Source organism: Hemiscyllium ocellatum, chromosome 24, assembly GCF_020745735.1.
Source record: "Hemiscyllium ocellatum isolate sHemOce1 chromosome 24, sHemOce1.pat.X.cur, whole genome shotgun sequence".
In the NCBI taxonomy this organism is placed as follows: domain Eukaryota; kingdom Metazoa; phylum Chordata; class Chondrichthyes; order Orectolobiformes; family Hemiscylliidae; genus Hemiscyllium; species Hemiscyllium ocellatum.
In genome coordinates, this window is record NC_083424.1 from 25,173,974 (window position 1) to 25,194,716 (window position 20,743).

The 20,743-nt window shown below is 41.8% G+C and overlaps 1 protein-coding gene across 2 annotated transcripts in view; it reads left to right on the plus strand.

Annotated features, from left to right (window-relative positions):
* The window catches only part of LOC132827108 (E3 ubiquitin-protein ligase DTX1-like), a 259,409-nt gene that overhangs the window by 107,585 nt on the left and 131,081 nt on the right, over nt 1-20,743 (plus strand). For both annotated transcript variants that reach the window (XM_060843595.1, XM_060843596.1), the window contains exon 2: nt 13,630-14,308. In XM_060843595.1, coding sequence (XP_060699578.1) covers nt 13,630-14,308 — 679 coding nt within the window. The remainder of the gene's footprint in view (nt 1-13,629; nt 14,309-20,743) is intronic.

Consider the following 20,743-nt stretch of genomic DNA (forward strand, 5'->3'; position numbering starts at 1 on the left):
TTCTCCAGCTTACCCATCCATACAGAGGCTGGCCATTCCTGTGTTTATGCTGCACATCTCCGATAAGAACATGGGAGCAGGATAGAGATGTCTTCCTTTGAGCCTTCTGCACAATTCGGTAAAATTGTGGCTGACCTTGTTGTGATATCACTTCCATTTTTCTGTCTGCAATGATTCCTTTGTCTACCAAAAATTTACCCAACTCAACCTTGTGGATTCAAAGTCCCACTACCTTATGAGGAAGAGAATTCCACTGTCTAACCACCCTCTGACGTGGCGGGGAGAGAAAATCTCATCCCACTCTTAAAAGGTAACCTTCTTTTATTCTTAAACTATGTTTAAATCTCCCCCACAAGAAGAGACATCTTTTGGATATCCATCCTATCGAGTCCCTTCAAGTCAGTGTTTGTTTCAACCACTCTTCATTTTACCCTACAGTATACCCTGGTGTTCCTTTCTCCCTCGGACAGTTTCTGCAGTGGATTCTGTCCTATGAATGGGTTATCCCCCGATTTTCTTCTCTGCTAGAATGCCTTGTATACACCAGACCGATGTTGAGGACTCATTTAGGAGTTACTTTAAAGGCATATTGTAAAATGTCTCAGTGCAGCAGTTGCAAAATCTGTGACAAAGTAAACTCTGGAAATGTAGCGAAGGCTGCAGAGAACTCTTGCCAAGAATGTCACGTGCCTGGATACTGCCCTGTATAGTGGGCAATGCCCCTATATTTATGAAAACATGAGAGTAAAAGCATTATGCTATTTATTTCAGGGCACCTTGAAATAATTTAATTACGAGAGGACAGTCTGGTTTAGATTGACAAAAGAATGATTAATTTTTTTTCTTTTGAATCCAGTCCCTCAGAAAATTGAAACCAACATTTGAACGTCTGCTGGTCCCTCAGCGTATGCTCATGCTCCCTGACGCTGACTCATCGAGGTTATCAGCCTGTCTTCTTTGTTCTGGGCTGGATTCCAGATCTGTCTCTGGAGGTAAAGCTCAGGGACTGACACGAGTATCTTAATCTGTTTGCCAGCCAGTGCCCTACCTGAAGTCTGTCCATTGACCATCCTTTTAGCTGATTATTTTGCTGATGCACAGCAAAGACTAATTTACAAGGAATACCATACCACACTGGTATAGCGAGAGTGTCTGGCACAGACACCTGTTCAGCTTTATAAAGCAGTTTAATAATTTAGGACAATAATATGTTGCTCCTTGCTCGGGAACATTTTGTAGAAACACAAAATGTGCGTGTTCTAAAGTCGATTGGTGTCTGGGGATGCAGACCAAGGAGAGCAATGAAAGTGTACTTGTTTACAAGAGTAAATGCTTATGTTTACACATTTTGTACAGTTATGTAACAGTTTTGCTTCAGGCCAATTTATAGAATAGTTTGTAATAATAATTTCAGTCACTCTTGGACTGCAAACCGCTCAAGCACTTACTCCCATGACCGTGTTTAAAAAAAACCCTAGTGCACATTAAAACTACATAGAAAACGTTAAGGGTACCCTCTGAACTCTTTATTTGAATGTCTTTCCCAAAACTGTGGTACATGGGCAATGGAGCTTTCAAGACTATGACTGACCAATAGATTTTAGTAGGAACAGGCATCCAGAGATATAGAGCATGGGTGAGTGGAATTGGGGGAGCAGATCAGTCCTGGTCTAATTGAACAGCAAACAGAATTAACGTGACTACTCCTGTTCTTAAAACATCGTTAGCATCTGCAGTAAATATTTTTAAAAATCACATGGTTCTGAGAGGTTATTGTAACCATAACTAAGTTATTCTTCAAAGTCCATTTGTCTAGCTCATTTCAAATTGAAAGTAAAGATATGTTGTCATGCGTAAGAATGCAAGTGTGATTTGGTCGTGAGGATAGTCAGTTGTCAACTTGCTGGATGAGTGATTGACAGCTGCTGAAATGAGAGTAAGCCCTCTGAATAGAAACTCAATGTGCCTCCCTCACCTTTGATGGGCTGCATTGGCCTGAACAAAACATGGATGATTTAGAAGTCTGAGTTAATAGAAGAAAGAAGCACCACGGGTGATTTGGTGATGGGGAAAATTAATTCTTCTGTTGTGTGTAAGAGCACTTCTGAATATAACAAATTAACCACTCAAAGGGGTGTTAAAACAGCCCAGGTCTATCTGTTGGCCCAAGCAATTAGTGCATTAATGCACTGTGGGTGTAATTAGGCTGTGGGAATCTCTGGTTCCCCCACCAGGGCTAAGCCCATACATAAAAACATAGAAAGCAGGAGCAAGTGTAGACTCTTCGATTCTTCTCTGCTATTCGATAGGATCGTGGGGGATCGTCCAACTTAATACATCATTCCTGCTTTTGCTCCATATCCTTTGATCCCTCTTGCACTAAGCACTGTATCTATTTCTTTCTTGACAACTTTTGATACTTTGGCTTCAACCTCTTTCTGTGACAGAGAATTCCATAGGCTCACTTCTCTCCTCATCTGACTTAAATGCACCTCCTCACCCTGCCCCATATCTTTAAAACGTGACTCCTTGATCTGGATTGCCCAGGCATCAGAAACGTCTTTCCTGCAGTTATCCTGTCTAGTCCTGTTAGAATTTTATAAATTGCTTGGATATCTCCTCCCCCACCCAACCCATATAAACTTATAAACTCCAGTGAATTAGTCCTAACCAACCCAGTCTGTCCTCACACATCAGTCCCGCAACTCAGGAATCGATCTGGTAAATCTTGGTTGCACTCTGTCATGGGCAGAATATCGTCCATAGATAGGAGACCAAATCTGCACGGAGTACTTCAGGTGTGGTTGCACCAAGGTCCTGTTTATTTGCCCCAAGGCCTTCCTGCTCCTGTGCCCAAATCCCCCCTCAATGAAGACCTATGAGTAGTTGGAGAAATGACAGACAGACTCAGGGTATCTCTGTGCAGTTGGTAGCATTCTTGCTTCTGAGGCAGTAAGTAATGGATTGAAGACTCATTCCTGAGACTTGAAGTTAAATTTTAGGCTGATACTCCAGAGGAGTGGAAAGAGAGATGCTGCTTTCAGGTGAGATGTTAAACCTGGCTGACACCAAGTGGGTGTGCAAGTCTCCATGATATAATTTCAAAGAATACTGAGCAAGTTCTCCCCAGTTTTGTTGTCTTGTGGAATCAACCACGACTAACAAATGATTGAAGTGAAAGGCAGCCACCAGTCCTCCTTCTGCATAACCTATTGGTTAAAAATGGAAGATCAGCCACTGGTGAGTTTTAAAAAAGAAAGAGGTGTTTGTCTGAAGTGCAAGATGTAGGTTATTGCATAATAGCGATAGGTGCATGTTACATATTCTTAGTAATTATGTCAAGCAAGCCAATCAGGAGCTAGGGATCACGCAAAAAACCTCATCAGGATCTGAAGCCAGACTTGTCAATTCTCCACCCGTGATCTTTATGCCATGATCAAATCCAATCTTTGACATTAACTCTTTGAGGGTCATTACCTTAGGCAGTTTTCTGACCAGTGTTTATCCCTCAACCAGCATCTCTGAAATAGATTCTCTGGCCCTTTCCGCTTTGCTGTCTGTGAGAACTTCCTGTGCTGGCTCTCTTATTTTCTACATGACCACAGTGGTTGCACCTCCTGAAATGCTTTGAGGTTCTGAAAGATGTGAAATACAAAAGCTATTTGAGTATATGAGTAGTTAGTACTGTTACCAGTGTTAGGAGATCCTTTCAAAGCCAGACAGGTCCAGAAAGGGGTGGAGGCCATGCTTGACGAGGATATCATTGATCCAAGCCAGAACGAGTCGAATTCGCCAATCGTCTTAGTTCCCAAACCGATGGGTCTCAACGATACTGCGTGCATTATCGGAAAGTCAATGCCATTGCAAAATGGGACTGGCATGCAATTCCTAGATTGGGGGACTCTATCAAGAAAGTCAGACAAGCCAAAATGGTTTTAATGCATAGTTACTGCCAGGTACCTTTATCAGAGTCTGAGAAAGAGATTTGTGTTTGTAATCCCAAATGGACCATATCAGTTTAAAGTGATGCCCTTTGGAATGAAGAATGCACCTGCCACATTCCAAAGACTCATGAACAAAGTTGTGGCTGTGTTAACAAACTGTGCAGTCTATTTGGACAATGTAGTGATCTTTAGTAAGTTCTGGAAATATCACATGGTACAGCTAGCAGAGTTCTTTGAATGACTACGAGAAGCAAAACTGCTGATAAACTTAAATAAAATGGAATTCATGAAAACAAAGGTGATGTTCTTGGGACATAACATCAGTCATGGAAGGTTGACCCCACAGAATGCCAAGCTAAAGGCCATTGAGAAATTTTCACGACCAACCTCTAAGAAAGAGGTGCTTAGAGTCTTAGGACTCAGATTCTATCAGAAGTTTGTTCCAAACTTCAGCAGTGTAGCAGCATCGTTAACCGATTTGCTGAAGAAGAACACAACATTTTGGTGGACAGAATCATGCCAGGAAGCATTCGACTATTTGAAATTGATATGAATCACCAAACCAGTTTTAGCTACACCAAACGTTTCAAAACCTTTTAAAGTCGTCATCAATGCTTGTGACATTGGAGTTGGAGCAGTACTCTTCCAGGAAGATGAGGATGGGATTGAACTCCCAGTTGGTTACTTTTCGAGGAAGATCAACATTCACCAAAGGAAATATTCCACAATCAAAAAGGGACTATTGAGTTTGGTCCTGGCTTTGCAGCATTTTAACATGAATGTCATGAACAATGTGTCGGAGACGGTTGTGTACACTGACCACAATCCGCTTACAGTCTTAGAATGTTTTAAAGATAAGAATATGAGACTATTTCATTGGAGTCTTATGATACAGGCTTTTAATTTAAAAATCATATATGTTGCGGGTTGGAAGAATGTAATCGCAGATGTGTTATCGCGGATTTAACTGATGAAAACAAGCGAACATTGGAGTTTGACTGTATCGAACAAACAAACCAAAGGCATCTCTGACTTGAACAAGACTGTATTTACATACATTTGGAGCAACAAGTGGGTCCATTAGCAGTTGCCTCCTATCCCAGTGGTTGGAAACTTGTGGCTTTAGAGCGAAGTTTTAGCCTCTCATTTGTAGTTCCCAGTCTTCTCCAAGTGGATTGTATTAACACTTTTTAAAAAAAAATCATGTTAGAAAGGTCGTGGAAAGTAAAAGTCTGGTTCCTATTGCTGGGGTTAAAAGCTATTCAAAACACTGGAAGGACATACAAAGAAACTAAAACTTTAAAGATGCAGCAGCCTCAAAATGACGTACACATTTGTTTAAGAGAGGTGCGACAATTCATCAAATATTTATTTTTCCGGTTGTTTCTAATGCAGTCATTTTTACTTCAGGCATTTTGTTTTTCTAAAAGAATTTTTCAGGTGTAAAAGACTACCAACTCCAGCCCTAAACATTCCTGATATGCACTTTCCCTCCTAATGCCTCAAAGTACAGGTACTCCCACTACTGTGTTGGAACCTTTTGAGGAAATCCTTATTGTTCAATATATCTGGCCCTTTGTATTCTGGTTTTGATGACAGGTGAGATTAGAGATTTGCCTGGATTATTGGATAGTTCTGAAATTACTTGCTGTAAGAGTGGATGAGGAGTTCACCCATTGGTGAGCCATTTGAAAGGCCAAGGGAATTTTGGAAATGAATTCCATGGTGCTGAATTCTGACAGCAGATTGCCACCTGTGGGATAGGGGACGGAAGATGTACTAAAGGCAGGGTGGTGAGAGTCACAGTGTAGTCTTAACCTTACTTCTGAAGCGATGAAGTAGCATGTTGGATATGCAATCTCATTACTTGCTATTGCTATTTTCCAAAGCTGAAAATGATGATCAAATCTCAGTCTGTTGCATTGCTAAGGGTCGAGTAACATTTACTTTTTTCAGTGGAAGCCATCGCCAGTTTCACCGGCTGTCAGCTGGGTGTTTGATTGACCAGTTAATTTCGGAAGGTAGCAATCTCTTCAGGTAGCACCACTGAGCGCTCCTGCCCCAGCACTCAGCCTCACAGTGTGGGCAGATCATAAGTTTGAGTCTGACTGTTAGTTCCCATCTGTGAGTTCCAGTCCTTCCACAGAGATGTTAGCCCAACAATCTGGACGGGTTCATCTGAAGGCTACTGCTCCGACTACGCAGATTGAAGAGGTCAAACTGAGGCCCGGTCTGCCCCCTCAAGTGGAAGGATGAGACCATTGATGTACTTCAAAGAAAATGGTTACATTTAAACAGCATTTAGCCCTGACCTAACTTCATTTATCCACCAATGCACAGCAGGGGACTTCCCACTGGTGTCATTAGTTGATTTTATCCTTAGACTGACATCCATGAAATGTTGAATAACTGGTCATGATCTCATAGTTGTTTGCCAAGTTTCCCAGATTACACTTGACTACATTTCAAACTTTGGGTTTCTGAGGATATGCAAGGGAGTATTTAAATTCAAGTTCTAGCTGCCTTTAAAATAATAGGCTGGAATTTCCAGGAGAAGTGGGAGGATAGGAATTCATAAGAAACCCACCAGGGGAAAATCCAATAGCAGCAAGGCTTGAAATGTCAAAGTTGGAGACATTTTGGGTTTTTAAAAAAATATTTCATCCCTGGGATATTGGTGTCCACCTTCATTTGTTTCTTAATTGTCCTTGAGAAGGCTTGCCGTGCCATTTCAAAGGGCAATTCAGAGTAAACCACATTGTTGAGAGTATGGAGCTACATACATAGGCCAAGCTAGGAACGGATGGCAGATTTCTTTCCCTAAAGAACATTAATGACCCAGATGTGTTTTTGTTTTCGCAGTCTAGTAGTTTAATGGTCAGCTTTACTAAACTTTAATTTTTAATAATGAATTGAATTTCAATTCCGCAGAAGAATTGAAACCAATGTCTCCAGAGCATTAGTGTCTCACTTACAATTCTGATAATATTATGACTGTAGAAGGTCTTGGATGCAATGGTTAGCCTTGCCTCTGAGCCAGAAACTTTGGGTTTGTGTCCCACTCCAGGATTTGATAACTAAGCAAGATGTGCTCATAACGTGGTCCAGCAGTTTCCAACACCTGCCAGCAGCAGGTAGTAACAGCAGGAGAGATTCCTGGCCAGTCACGTACTGGAAGGAAACTTGAAGCCTTGATAATCACAATCTGTAGCTCCACATTACAGAGTGCACGTAGGAGAGCACATTACTATTAGAGTTCTGAGTCCCTGTGTAATAAGTAACTTGCTGAAAATGTGTTGCTGGTTAAAGCGCAGCAGGTCAGGCAGCATCCAAGGAACAGGAAATTTGACGTTTCAGGCATAAGCCCTTCATCAGGAATCCTGATTCCTGACTCATTCCTGATGAAGGGCTTATGCCCGAAACGTCAAATTTCCTGTTCCTTGGATGCTGCCTGACCTGCTGCGCATTAACCAGCAACACATTTTCAGCTCTGATCTCCAGCATCTGCAGACCTCACTTTTTACACTAATAAGTAACTTGCACCAACATTACCACTGCCCTGCTGTTTTGATAGCGTGGCATCATGGTGCTCTTTGTGAGAATGATTAAAGGAATAAAACGAGGACAGTCTCCCTTGTGGGTAAAGTAATAGTATACATTGTTATAAGGACTGGTTGTCCCTAACTCATTTTTCCTATTGTCTCCATAGCTTTATGTTGCTGATGATCTAAACTCTTTATTGTTTCTCTCAGATCATGAGAGTGCCTTTTCTTCACATGGGTTTCTGTACAGGAAGCAGTTTGTTTCCTTGTGTCCGGAGCACACAGTTGCCGGCACTTTCCATTTCTGCCATCATCCAAATCTTGTTTATTTTGGCTGCTCAATGAGGGAGAATATTCTGTACAGCTGTAAAGTGCAGTGTTCCTAGTGTCAGTTTGAAGGCAACAGGATGTGTCTTTTCGTGCTTGAGAGTCACTGGGAAATGGGCTTAAGGATCCTGTTTTGACAGTTTAAAGACAGGCTGTGTATCTGTGACTGTGTGCATGTTGTAGGTTATGACATTGGTGAGATAAACCAGACAGAAGAGAGCAGGCCTAGAAAAAGAAGTACAAGAAACCGAGTGAAGATATAAACAAGGAAAAAGAACAGATGTCAAAGTTCACTCAGTACCAAAGTACACACCTTTCTGTTACAGGCCAGTGTTAAATTACTCTGGTTGAATAAACGTAAAGAAAAATTATTAGACTGCATTGTCTTAGGAAAACGCTGATAGTTGAATTTGTAAAAATTGCAATGTAGGGAGGCACAACAACAGAAAAGCCAATCACACTGCATCTGTCCAATGCATACATTCAAAAATAAAATTCAAATCTACAAGCTGTTGTGTATTTTGACTTTGTCTGATGGTGTGAAATGTGTGTTAACGAATTAGAACCAGCAACAGTGTTCTTCCCCTTCAGAGAGAATGGAAAGCAGCCAGACACTTTAGATATCATCATCTACCCCATGTTTTTCTCCTAACTCGCTGCTGCTTAAGAACTGTTTGGTTCCTTTTGGAATACATTGGTGCAATCGAATCCACTGGTGTGGTTCCTTTTGGAATATATTAGTACTATCTGAATTCACTTTTGTAGTTCCTTTTGGAATACATTGGTGCTATCCAAGTTCACTGGTGTGCCCTAAGCACAAATTCACTGAGCTCTTTGCGATCAGTCATTAAATCCACATTCCTTACTTATTCACTGTCCATCTTTCAAGCTTGAGCTAGCATCCTTTGCAATGGTGATTCTTGACCGTGAGTGGAAATTCAAGGCTTGGGAAAGAAAACCAGTAGAGGCCTGGAGACCTTCATGGCTGAAAGGGGAAAGTCTTTTATGGTCCTTATTGGAATAATTACCTTGCAACTTGCTTTTGAGAGGAGGAAAGGTCCCATTGATCATGTTTAGGAGTAGGACTAGACCATTATCCTATCTAGTCCAATGTTTAAATGTTTCTAATTCCTCTGAATCCTATTTGCTGTCAAGGTCTTGACTAATTCCCTTTCTTTAGCAACAATAGTGAATGAATCGATTGTCTGCTTGTTCCTGGATGTGTGTGACACCAATTAAGCCATCTTTTACTCTAATTACCTTTGAGAAATTATATTCACGGCAGATCCACCTCTAGCAGTGGGAATTGGATCATCAGGCTGGAGAGCTCCTTACTAGGACTGATTCAAAACATGATTCCATCTATAATATGAATCCAATTTCCTTTTGCAGATGCTAATGAGCTTGCTGCACATCTTCATCAGGTTCTTTTATTTTAGTTTCTTTCAGTTCCTTACTTGTGCAGATTCTTTCCCTTTTCAGTTAGATTGTCTGATCTCCACTAGTTGCTTTGAACAAAATCACTACTCAAGTCACGTCGGGTGTTGTACTCATTGTGGTTAAGCTTGATTTGTTGTCTGTAGACTATTACAACTTCTTCTGAGCTTATTGACTATTTTTCTATGTCATCTCAGCCCCTCAACTGAAAAAGAATGTAAGCAGTAAGGTGATACTTTCATATCGTATTGGTGTGTATATTTAAGTTGCTCCAGTCCAATTGCAAGCCTGACCAGACACCTACTGTTCTGTGCTTGTGACAAGTTATTAGCGAATTAGGACAGTAAGAGAACATAGGAACTGGAGGGTCTCCAGCTTCAAAGACCCCACTTATTGGGTGCACAGTGGTTAGCACTGCTGCCTCACAGTGCCAGGGATCTGGGTTTGATTCCACCCTCAGGCAATTGTCTGTGTGTAGTTTGCACATTTTCTCTGTGTGTGGCTCTCTGTGTGTCTCCTCTGGATGCTCTGGTTTCCTCCCCTCATCCCAAGATGTGCAGGTTAGGTGGATTGGCCATGCTAAATTGCCCGTAGTGTCCAGTAATGTGTAGGTTATGTGGATTAGCCATGGGAAATCCAGGATTACAGGGAATAAGGTTAGGGATGAATGGGTCTGGGTGGTTGCTGTTCAGAGGGTTGGTGCAAAATAGATGGGCCACAGGGCCTGCTTCCACAATGGAAGGATCTGGAGGGATTCAACAAACAGTGAGCCTGTTCTCTGGACACTTACTGTTTGTCACATATTGTGGTCTTCATGACCCCCATTTGAACCTGACAGCAAGACCCAGAAGGCACAGAGATGTGTTGGGGTGGAGAGTGGTATCTCTCCTTCTGTTTCTGTACAGGAACATGATTGAGATCAGCAACAACAACATCCAGACCAACTAGCATGAGCCCCAGTGTAAACTGCAATTGTAGACTGTTCTCCCACTCCCACCTCAGTCTATTCAAATAAAAATCTTCAAAAAAAAGGGGAAAACTTGGAATTCTCTGTCACAAATCTTTTTTTAAATGGAACCTTAAAACTCAGGGCAGATTGAATCAGATAATTGCTTGAAAAAGAAACTTTAAGAGCATGGATTAGATTACTTACAGTGTGGAAACAGGCCTTCGGCCCAACAAGTCCACACCGACCCGCCGAAGCGCAACCCACCCATACATTTACCCCTTACCTTACACTACGGGCAATTTAGCATGGCCAATTCACCTGACCCACACATCTTTGGACTGTCGGAGGAAACCGGAGCACCTGGAGGAAACCCACGCAGACACAGGGAGAATGTGCAATAGACCTAAGTGTAATTCCAATGGAATTACTCCACACAGTCAGTCATCTGAGGCGGGAATTGAACCAGGGTTTCTGGCGCTGTGAGGCAGCAGTGCTAACTGGATATAGAATCACACCAGATAAAGTGTTCGAAGAGTAGTCATGAGGCATTCTTGATGAGCTGAATGGCCTGTTTTTGTGTTCTAGTTTTGTCTGACATAATACAGAGCCAACTAGACCATGTTGGTCACTAAGACTGTGGCTGTTGTGTTTAAACAGTGCTTTATTGATATTACTGAGGAAAAGACTGTCAATCTTGTGCTGTTTCTGTTGAGGAAATAGGCTTAAAATGGTGTGGAAAATTTGTAATGTTCATCTGCAATTTTCAGGAAGTATCATTTGCATTTAGAGTAAGATGGGAAGTGAGTTGTTTTGTTCAGTAATGTGTTCGGATTAGTTTTGGTTAAAAATTTGGTATCCCCACTACCCGCCCTCAACTCCCCCTTCCAATGCGTACAGATTTAACGTGATGAGGAAATGTTCCAACTGAGTTCTTTTATTTGAGTTCCTGTTAAACTTGGGGAAATGTTTTCAGAAAGTACATCTGGGAGGTGAGGACTGATTTACTGGTAACATGGTCAGTGTGCAATTTGTGTGACCTGTGAGATCATCTTGCTAACAGAGGAGAACAACATTTTCTATAAACAGGCTGGAGCAAGAGGATTGTTGGTTGTTATGTTATATTGTAATGACAGCTCGAAAGGAGACCATTCAACCCATTGGGTCCATGTTGCTGTGTGCAACGCGATGGAGTCAGTCCCATTCCCCTGCTTTATTCCCATTAGAATTACACTTAGGTCTATTGTCACATGTACTCAAGTTACAATAGAACAGGAGTACAATGGAAAGTGTACAATTTCATCAACACACAGCACCGTCTTCGGTACTGAGTAACCTAGGTATGACTCTTAGATACAAAAAGTAGAGAAAATAAAAAAAAAGTTACACCCCATTACATAATATAACTTAGAAAATTATGATATTAAGGCAAAAAGATTGACATTACAGTCTTTCTATAGGGGCTTCCATGCAGTCTGACCAGGCTCCACCAGTTCCCAACCAGGAGCCATCTTCGCTCTGGGCCTACTAGCCATCCCGGCTGTGCCCCAGGCCCATCCAGTTTCCCTTAGATCTGCCTTTAATGGTTTCCTCTGCTCCTATGACCCGACTAGGCAGTGGGTTTGAGGCCAGCAGCACTTGCTGTGCAAAAAGTTTCTTCCTTTGGTTCCTCTTGAATCTCTTGCCTGGGCCCCGCCACCTTAAATCTCGGTGTCCCCTTCGTCCCTGGATTGTGACTGGACTTGAGAAACGTTGCTGTATTTGGTGTTTCCTGTAAAGTTGTTGATATTGTCATTGTTTAAATTAGAGTGGTGCTGGAAAAGCGCAACAGTTCAGGCAGCATCCGAGGAGCAGTAAAATCGACATTCCTGATGAAGGGCTTTTGCCTGAAGCGTCAATTTTACTGCTCCTCGGATGCTGCCTGAACCGCTGTGCTTTTCCAGCACCACTCTATTCTAGACTCTGGTTTCCAGCATATGCAGTCATTGCTTTTACCTAGCTGATATTGTCATTGTTGTAGATTGCACTGCATTATTCGTCATTCCACTTTAAAAGTGTGGTGTTCACCAGGAAGGTTCATCCCATGATGTCAACAAGCAGTACAGACTCTTAGAGGGGCACAGAATCTTTAAAAAAACTTCAAGGCCCATTAAGTCCTTGTCAAGCATCTATCCTATTCCCATTTTCCACCATGTGGCCCACCACCGTGTTTGCTCAAAAAAAGTGGAGGTTTCAAGATTCACATCTTAAAAGTCTTCTTTTTCCTTAAAACAAAGGTTCTCTTATCTCAATATCTGGAGATAGTCGTTGTTTAATAATATAAGGGTTCTGTAGCTGGCTCACTTTGATTTACTCAATATTTTTCATCACTGCTGCCAAATGTCTGATGTCAGCTGTCACAGTGAAGACTTGAATAGAGCCTTTGTCATGATCAAAGGTTTCTGGATGAGATATTTTCCGTCAGTGCATCCTGATGAATATTCCTGCAGATGTCCATTGAGATGCAAAGAAATCTATCACTGCACAAACTGCAGGTCAGGTCTCATTTTAATGCTTTGGTGGTATTTTTAACAATGCTTCCAGCTTTGCCTGAGACATTGCAGAGGCTAAATAAAGGATCTGCTGAACGTCAATTTTATTTTCTGACACCATTTTTATTTGTGATTTTTCTTTGTGTGTTAAATGCAGGTTTACAAATAGTTTTCAAAATGTTGTTTGCTCCATCAGATGATTTGTGTTTGGTGCAATGATACTTGGACTTAAAGGGTTAAGTTATGAGCAGAGATTAGACAAATTATGCATGTTTTTGATGGAATTTAGAAAGTATGGGGTGACCTAATGGAAGTCTTGAAGTCTGGGAGTCTTAAAGATATTAATTGGAGAAGAAAGGATAGATAAAGGTAAACTCTTTCCACTAATTGGAATTTTTTTGAACTAGTGGGCACAGTGTAAAAAAAAATTAGGGACAGACTATTCAAGAGAGATGTTAGGAAGCACTTCTACAAAGAAAGGTTTGGAATTCTACAAATGACAATTGATGTATTTAAGGGGTCTGGATCTAAGGCAGATAGATGAAGTCAGGCCACAGATCTGCCATGATCTCATTGAATCATGACTGGCTTGGTTGGGGCTGAATGGCCTACTCCTGCTTCTGTGTAGGGCAATGACACTCCTCAAAGGTGTTCCACACAGCACTTCTAAACTACCTGGCCACATCAAGACTTGCTCCCCCACCCTCCTCCAGCAACAAACGACTCCATTCAATTGGACTTGGTAATCATTGCCTGTAATGGTGTGTGTGTGGTGACTTGCTGCTGCTGACTGGTGTGGCTTGTATCTATGTCATGACAATGACGGGTGAGAATGCAGTGAGGTATGAGCTTTCATTGTTTAATCTGAGTGAGTAAAGTCTCTTCTCTTTTTCAATTTCCAGGAACCATGCGTCCAGTACGAAGAAACTTTTACGATCCCTCCTCTGCTCCAGGAAAAGGGATAGTGTGGGAATGGGAAAATGACAGCTGCTCCTGGACTCCGTATGACATGGACATTTGTATAACCATTCAGAATGCGTATGAGAAACAGCATCCTTGGTTAGACCTGACTTCTCTAGGATTCTGTTACATTATTGACTTCAACAGTATGTGTCAGATGAACAGACAGACCCAGAGGAAGCGCCGACTGCGCCGGCGTATGGACCTGGCCTATCCTCTGACGATGGGTTCGATCCCTAAATCCCAATCCTGGCCTGTCGGTGCCCAGTCGGGTCAGCCTTGCAGCTGCCAGCAGTGCGTCCTGGTGAACAGCACCAGGGCAGCCTCCAATGCCATCCTGGCATCCCAGCGGCGGAAAGTTTATTCTGCCACCAACGGGACTCTTACTGTGCGCCAGAGCAGCTCCTACAGCGGCGCCGCTTTGTGGTCGACGGCCAGCACAACCGGGAGCACACCTCCAAAGTCGGAGCAGACCCGTTCTCCCACGACAACTCAACTGTCCCCAATCTCCCAAAGCCAAAGCACCACCACAGCGACACCAATACCAGGCCAGAACAACCTGAATAGACCGGGTACCCAGAGGTCAGCAGTGGTCAGCACGAGGGCTTCAATTCCTCCAGGGTGAGTCCAAAAATAAGACCAATCCGTGATACTCTGTCAGCCATTTTGAAGCAGCCCTACTTATCCATCAGCAAGATTTGTTCTCAAGGGAGCTATTGGTTTAGATTGAAATGAAAATAGAAAATCCTGTCACCCTGCCTTTGTAGGTGATGTAGTGAGCTCACAATGCATCAGAGACATTTGGATTGTTTCCCTTCGCGGGAGAGTGTGGGACCAGAGACCATAATTTCAAAATAAGGGGTTGCACATTTAAAATAGATGAGGAGGAATCTCTTCTCTGAGGGCAGTGACTCTGTGGAATTCTTCACCACAGAGGTTGGACTATTCAATATATTCAAGTCTGACATAGGCAGATTTTCAGTCAGTAAAGGAATTGAGGGTTAGAGGAAAAACCAGGAAAGTAAAGTTGAGGATGATCACATCAGCCAAGATCTCATTGAATGTTGTAAGAGAGTCAATGGGCTGACTGGCCTACGTGTGCTCCTACAACTTATTTGGTACCATTCAGTGAATACCTGCACTGATATCAGTGAATTACAGGTTCAGAGCAATATTATTGAGAGCCCCCAGTTGAACAGAAATCCTTTTCACCTTGCTGAGTTGCTGGTTCTTCTGTCTGTAACTTTGAACACCACCTGACTCATGTTCAAAATTGCTCCAGAGGTTGTGACATTAATATTTTCCTGAACATAACTGTAATTTTAATTACTTTCAGTGAGTTGCCCTGATATTAAAAGCTGTGGAATAGAGTGATAAATGATCAGAGTGAATCAGTATGCTAATCCCCAAAGTCTGGGGTTTGCAGCTGAGTGAACGTTGTGTGAGTTGTGCTATCTGCAGTTTTATTTTTGGAGATCTTCCGGCTTTCTGGCCAATGTCAATAGCACCTTTAAGCCTGTGGGTTCCAGTTCTGGTGTTTCGGTGAGACCTGCTGTGAGATTGGTTTGTCAGATTTACTGATTGCTTTGTTTACTTGTGCACCAGCTGTAGAGAGGGCACAGCAACACTGCCATGAGAGATGTTGGACTAGCAACTGAACAAGACTAATCCTGAATCTTGTAGGTCCTTCACATTACGAATCTGAACAAAAAGAAACTGCATCAGGAAAGAATGAAAGATCCTTGTATACCCCATACTTGGACCCTGAACCAACAGAACTTGGCAGAGCCTTTACAGAGATAACTTGAGAGACATCAGGACAGACCAGAGTCTGTGTTTTTTCAGTCAGTGCAGGTGGAAGAGGAGAATTCACTTTGTAAAAACAAAAAGATTCCTTTGCTGATGTGATCCTCGCTCAGGCAATTCCTTTAACGTTAGCTGGGGTTTTGGGTGCAGTATCATTGTGTCATTAGAAGCATTATGGTGAGGCACTACAATACAACTGGAATCAAAGGGTTGGTGGCTGGGCTAGAGGGAGAAGGGGCAATCACTGGGTATGTTCTCTATTTAGAAACAGCATGTCCCTTCTAACCTTGACCGTGCTTATGTCATGTAGATTTCTTCTGTGACCGTTTTCTTGTTTTTCATTGAAGACCCAGAAGTTATTTTCCTTTTCACTTAGCTCCATCTCCTCTCTGCCCTTCCCTTCTGTGACTACCTGTGAATATGTTTTATTATAATAAGAGGCTACATAAATGCATTTATGAACCACCATCACCACCATCACCACCACCACCACCCTCCCCGCGCCCCTCCCTCCACCTCCCCACACTTAATGCAAGTTGATGGAGAGGAAGGATTGCTGTCACCTGATTGTGACGTATTTGGATCCTTAGCACATTAAACACAGTGTGTCATATAGCATGGATACACAGTGTGATCAGTGATACTTTTGGATATGAAAAGTGTCAATAAGATCAGCCAATTAAAGATAGCAATGAAGGAACTCTCTGCGATAAAAAGAACATGAAAGAAGTTCAGACGAGCTGGAGATGGGAAACTGGATTATTTCTTATTGCGACTGGCATGCCACTGGCAAAGCCAGGATTTATTGCCCTTGAGAGGGTTAAGGTGATCACGTTCTTGAAGTACTGCAGTCCATGTGGTTAGGAGCACCCAAAGTGCTGTTTGGGAGGGAAATCTAAGGTTTTTTGACTTAGCGACAGGGAAACAATGACAGTATAGTTCAATTGATTAGTGAGTTGGAGGAGATGATGGTATTGCCACCAGCCTACTTGCCTTGCCCTTCTAGGATGGTAGATGCTGCAGATTTTGAAAATGCTGTTGAAGAATTTCAGGAATTTGCTGCAGTGCATCTAGTTAATGGTACACAGTGTTGGTGGTGGCAACACATGTTCAAGGTGTCGGTTGGTTGCCAGTCAAGCTGTGTCAAACACCTTGAGTATTGGTGGAGCTTCATTTGTGGAGGTACATGGAGAGCATACTGTTGACTAGTGTCTTGGTGATAGTGGGTAGACTTTGGAGAAAAGTGGAAAACCTGTGGATCCAGTTTGAAATTTAAGCAGAAAATGCTTGCACGGGATGACAGGCCAACCAGATCCCAAAAGAGAAACATCGTCATCTATTGGCTCTAACATTGGGTCACAAAGGCATGAGTTCCTATTCCACTTGCACCTCTTCAACAAAGTACACGCTCATAATAATTTACCTCCCTCTCACTTTGGTGGAGATAATTTCTTGCTTAATGCTTGCAAAGCGAAGCATAATGTAACTAGGAATCAATGATTCAGGGCAATGGAAAAGACTGGAAATGCACAGGAGGATGCTCAGTATCTGAAAGAGAAATGGCAGCTTTGTTTCACTTGATGAAACTCCAAAAACATTCCATCCAAATGTGAATTGACCTTTCCACTTAGCAATGCAAATTGATTAGTTGCCCTGTATACTACAGTAGTTGCTTTGATAGAGTGACCAATGAGTGAAGAAGTGAAAAACCAATCACATATAAAGCTAGAAATTATTGTCAGTAACATTGACAGTTTTAGATGAGCTAATTTCCCTCACTTGCAATAAAGGTGGGTTCCATGTAATTTCATTTTCAAAGTTTTAGTTTACAGTTGTACATATCCTAATATATGATGGTGGCTTCTTGGGGAATTAAAAACTGAAGCTTTGTGAGCATAAATTGTGAGAGCCTTTCTCAAAGAAACATTCATATCCGGGTGATCTTCGTGTAATTTTTTGCAGTTGTCTTAATTTTGAATAAGAAAATTCTTCCATATTATAAATGATATTAGGTTTCTCACAAATCTTGGAAGTGAGTGTCATCAAAATTGCTTACTTGCCAAGAATATGTGTAAGTCGACAGGAAACCAATTTGTTAAAAACAATAGTACTTCTATTTCTACAGAGCATGTACGGACTCTTTTGATACCACTGGTAGAAAACAAAACTATGATAAATATTTAATTAATTACATCTTGCTTGCCATTATTACAATAAAACAAGCTGCACTTGGGTGAAAAAATCTCACACGAGCCCAAGTATAATTCCTAAATTGTTTTGTGGATGACCCATTATTTAATTATTGATTTAACTACAACCTTGAGTTGGGACTGCTTATTTAGTAAAGGGCACAGCCAGCAGTACTTCGAAGTTGTGATTGTAAGTGTTTTATATAGCCAGTCTAGGCAGTGTCTGCCTGTTTATATTTTCAGACAAAAATAAATAATTTCAGTTTTTCTGCCGTGTCCCCAATAGCACCATTGCTAGTCTTAACTTCCTCAAGAATTTGTAATTTCTCTCTCTGCAATTCACAAGTCACTGAGAACCAGCCCATGCTCGGTGCTTAATTATCCGCCTAATACATGGGTTTGCATTTGTTCTAATAGAGCATATGCTCAACATCTTGGGCTAGATTTGGACTTTGTCATGTGCTGTGGATCGGGTTATGGAGCTGGATGGGAAACCAGAAGCAAGTGCAACCTCGTGTTATGGTCCTAATGGGGACAGTTAGACTTTAGGGAAATTGCAGCACCCGGCAATTAACCTGTAGTATTACACCCAAGGGTTTTCCATTTTGTAGCACAATATTGTGTATATACATCGTGTACAGAAATTAAACAAAGCAAATATCACTAAGTTAACACGTGTAGCTTATAAGGATTTCCACTAGAATCTCAGTTTTATTCTTTCTGCTTCACCCGTCCCCTCATCTTATGAAATGTTAATTGCTTGATTTTTCTTTCCCTAGGATCAACTCAAGGTAAGCCACAGTCTTCCAGAGGTTACTTTAATTCTCCAGCTATCCTTGGAAATAGGATTCAATGCGGGACCTCCATTTGCTTTTTAGTCCGACCCTCCAGGTTTTCATAGCAGGTGTAAGGGCTGTGGGTGCCTTGGCCCTTGTTTAGATTATCAATAGGTCCAATTGCCAACTGCTTTCCGCTATAAATCTCTGCAAAGACCACTGTAGATTTCTTCCATAAGTTACAAGTTGCAGCATATTTTCTAGCTGCTTTTCCCTTGTGAAATGCCACCTTGTTCTAGGCACACTCCATTTCCTGAACATTCAAGTTAGTGGTTGTTCAGCTTGAAAAGCAGGCCAAAATGACTATCGCCTCTGAAACAACTACAGAAGTTAAAATGTGAAAGGAAGAGAATCCTCTAATGGAACATTGGGAAGGCAATTGAATTGCATTTACCCATGATCTGATTGACTGATCAGTTTCTCAATCCTGTGTTCTGTGGGAGGGACTCGTTCTCTCTCTTTCACATCTTAATTCACATCTATTTTACACCTCTTTTGTCACCATTAATAGCCTCTTTGCCTTTTGTACTGGGCTTCTACACCATCTGCCCCTTGCTCCTCCTCTGCTTCTTGTCTAAAGTTTATAAAAATTACTTTCTGTTCTGAAGAAGCATTGTACTGGATTCAAAATGTTAACTCTGTTTCTCTGTCCACAGATGCTGAGACCTGCTGAGTTTCTTCAGCCATTTCTCTGCATTTGTTTCAGATGTCCAGCATTCACAGTATTCTGGTTTAATTTGACTGTCACCTCCTGTTGCCTCCTTGAATTCAGTAAGATGCAGTCTTTAAGAAGGCAAACTATCAGTTCTGTTTCTCATCAAGTGAACTGCCACCTTTTTTCAGCAAACTGACTTAGATGTTTGTTTAAAAAAATATCAAACCAGGGTTCACCCTTGATCACCATCTTTACAGCATAGTGTCAGGGGTGATTTGTTTGAAGTTAGGTACGCTGAATTTAAATTCTCATGTTTTCCTTAATCCTGGGACACCATATAAACAATTTCGAACTGTAATCAAATTTTATTGTTTCCCAAAATTGCTTATCTCGACCTCTTAAGTTATTCTGGCCTCAATTTTGAAAATGTAATTAAGTAATTACCTCCAAGCGCGTTTAAATTGCGTTTGCTTTGAGGCTGCTTATCGGTTTTGTCAGCATATGCCCCTATTTTCTGCTGTTAAAACTTTTAATTGCCAAAGCTATGAATTACATTCTAAAACATATTAATTATGAATGTGATAGTTAATTCAGCCAAGTGTTGCAAATATGTTATAACATATTATTCCTGAGTGTCCCAACCACTTAGGTTGTGTAGGCAAGATGCCAATCGACAGGAATTGATTTCAACTCCATTACATAAGGGTCATCGCAAATATGCAATGAAATGATTATGGAGCTAGGAGAAGGGAAAGGAAGTGACCGAGTGAAGTTCGCATGCTTGACAGCTAGGCCCCAGTGTAGTGACAGTTCAGTGAATGTGATGTTGAGATTGTAAGACCCACAACAGGAGGGAAGCCAAGAGCCTTTGTGTGTAGAGCTGATGGAGGAGGTCAGCAGCAGGCTTGTGGCACCACATTTCTGGAGTAATTACTAAAAGCAGTTTCCAGGGAGAAGTGGAGCAAGAGAAGTGAATCGAGTGGCACATTCACCATGATGTGTGCATCATACTAACCTCATCACTCTTGAGCCTACTTCAGCACGTCACTCCCCATACCGACTTGGCTTGTTGCTACGCCCATCCTGTTCTGTCTGAACATTTCCACCATTCTTCCATCCATCATCTGAACTGACCCTCAACTTTAAACACTGTAGCCCTGGAGTGGCCCAGTAAAATGAAAGATGTACTGGTTGTCATTCCAGCTGCACAGAGTACAAGTACAGAGAGGTTGGTAGATGACAACTCAGGTGAAAGTGGCGCAGACCTTTGCAACACTTCTCTAGTTAAGCAAAGAAAGCTCCAAACACACCAATCAAACAAATGTGTGCATGCTCTCACAAACGGGACACTGTGAATGCAATCTTGAATGGGATTGGTTGACACTTAAAATCAAATGGAACATACCGGAAACACTTGACATCTAGCAGCATTTGTGGTGGTGTAACCATGACCCTCACTTGAAACATTTTTTATCTTGATCGCTCTCTCTCATATATTTGAGGTATTTTCTAGTTCTCTTCCAGATTTCCACTACCTGCAAGATTTTGCACTTGTTGAAAACTCCACCTC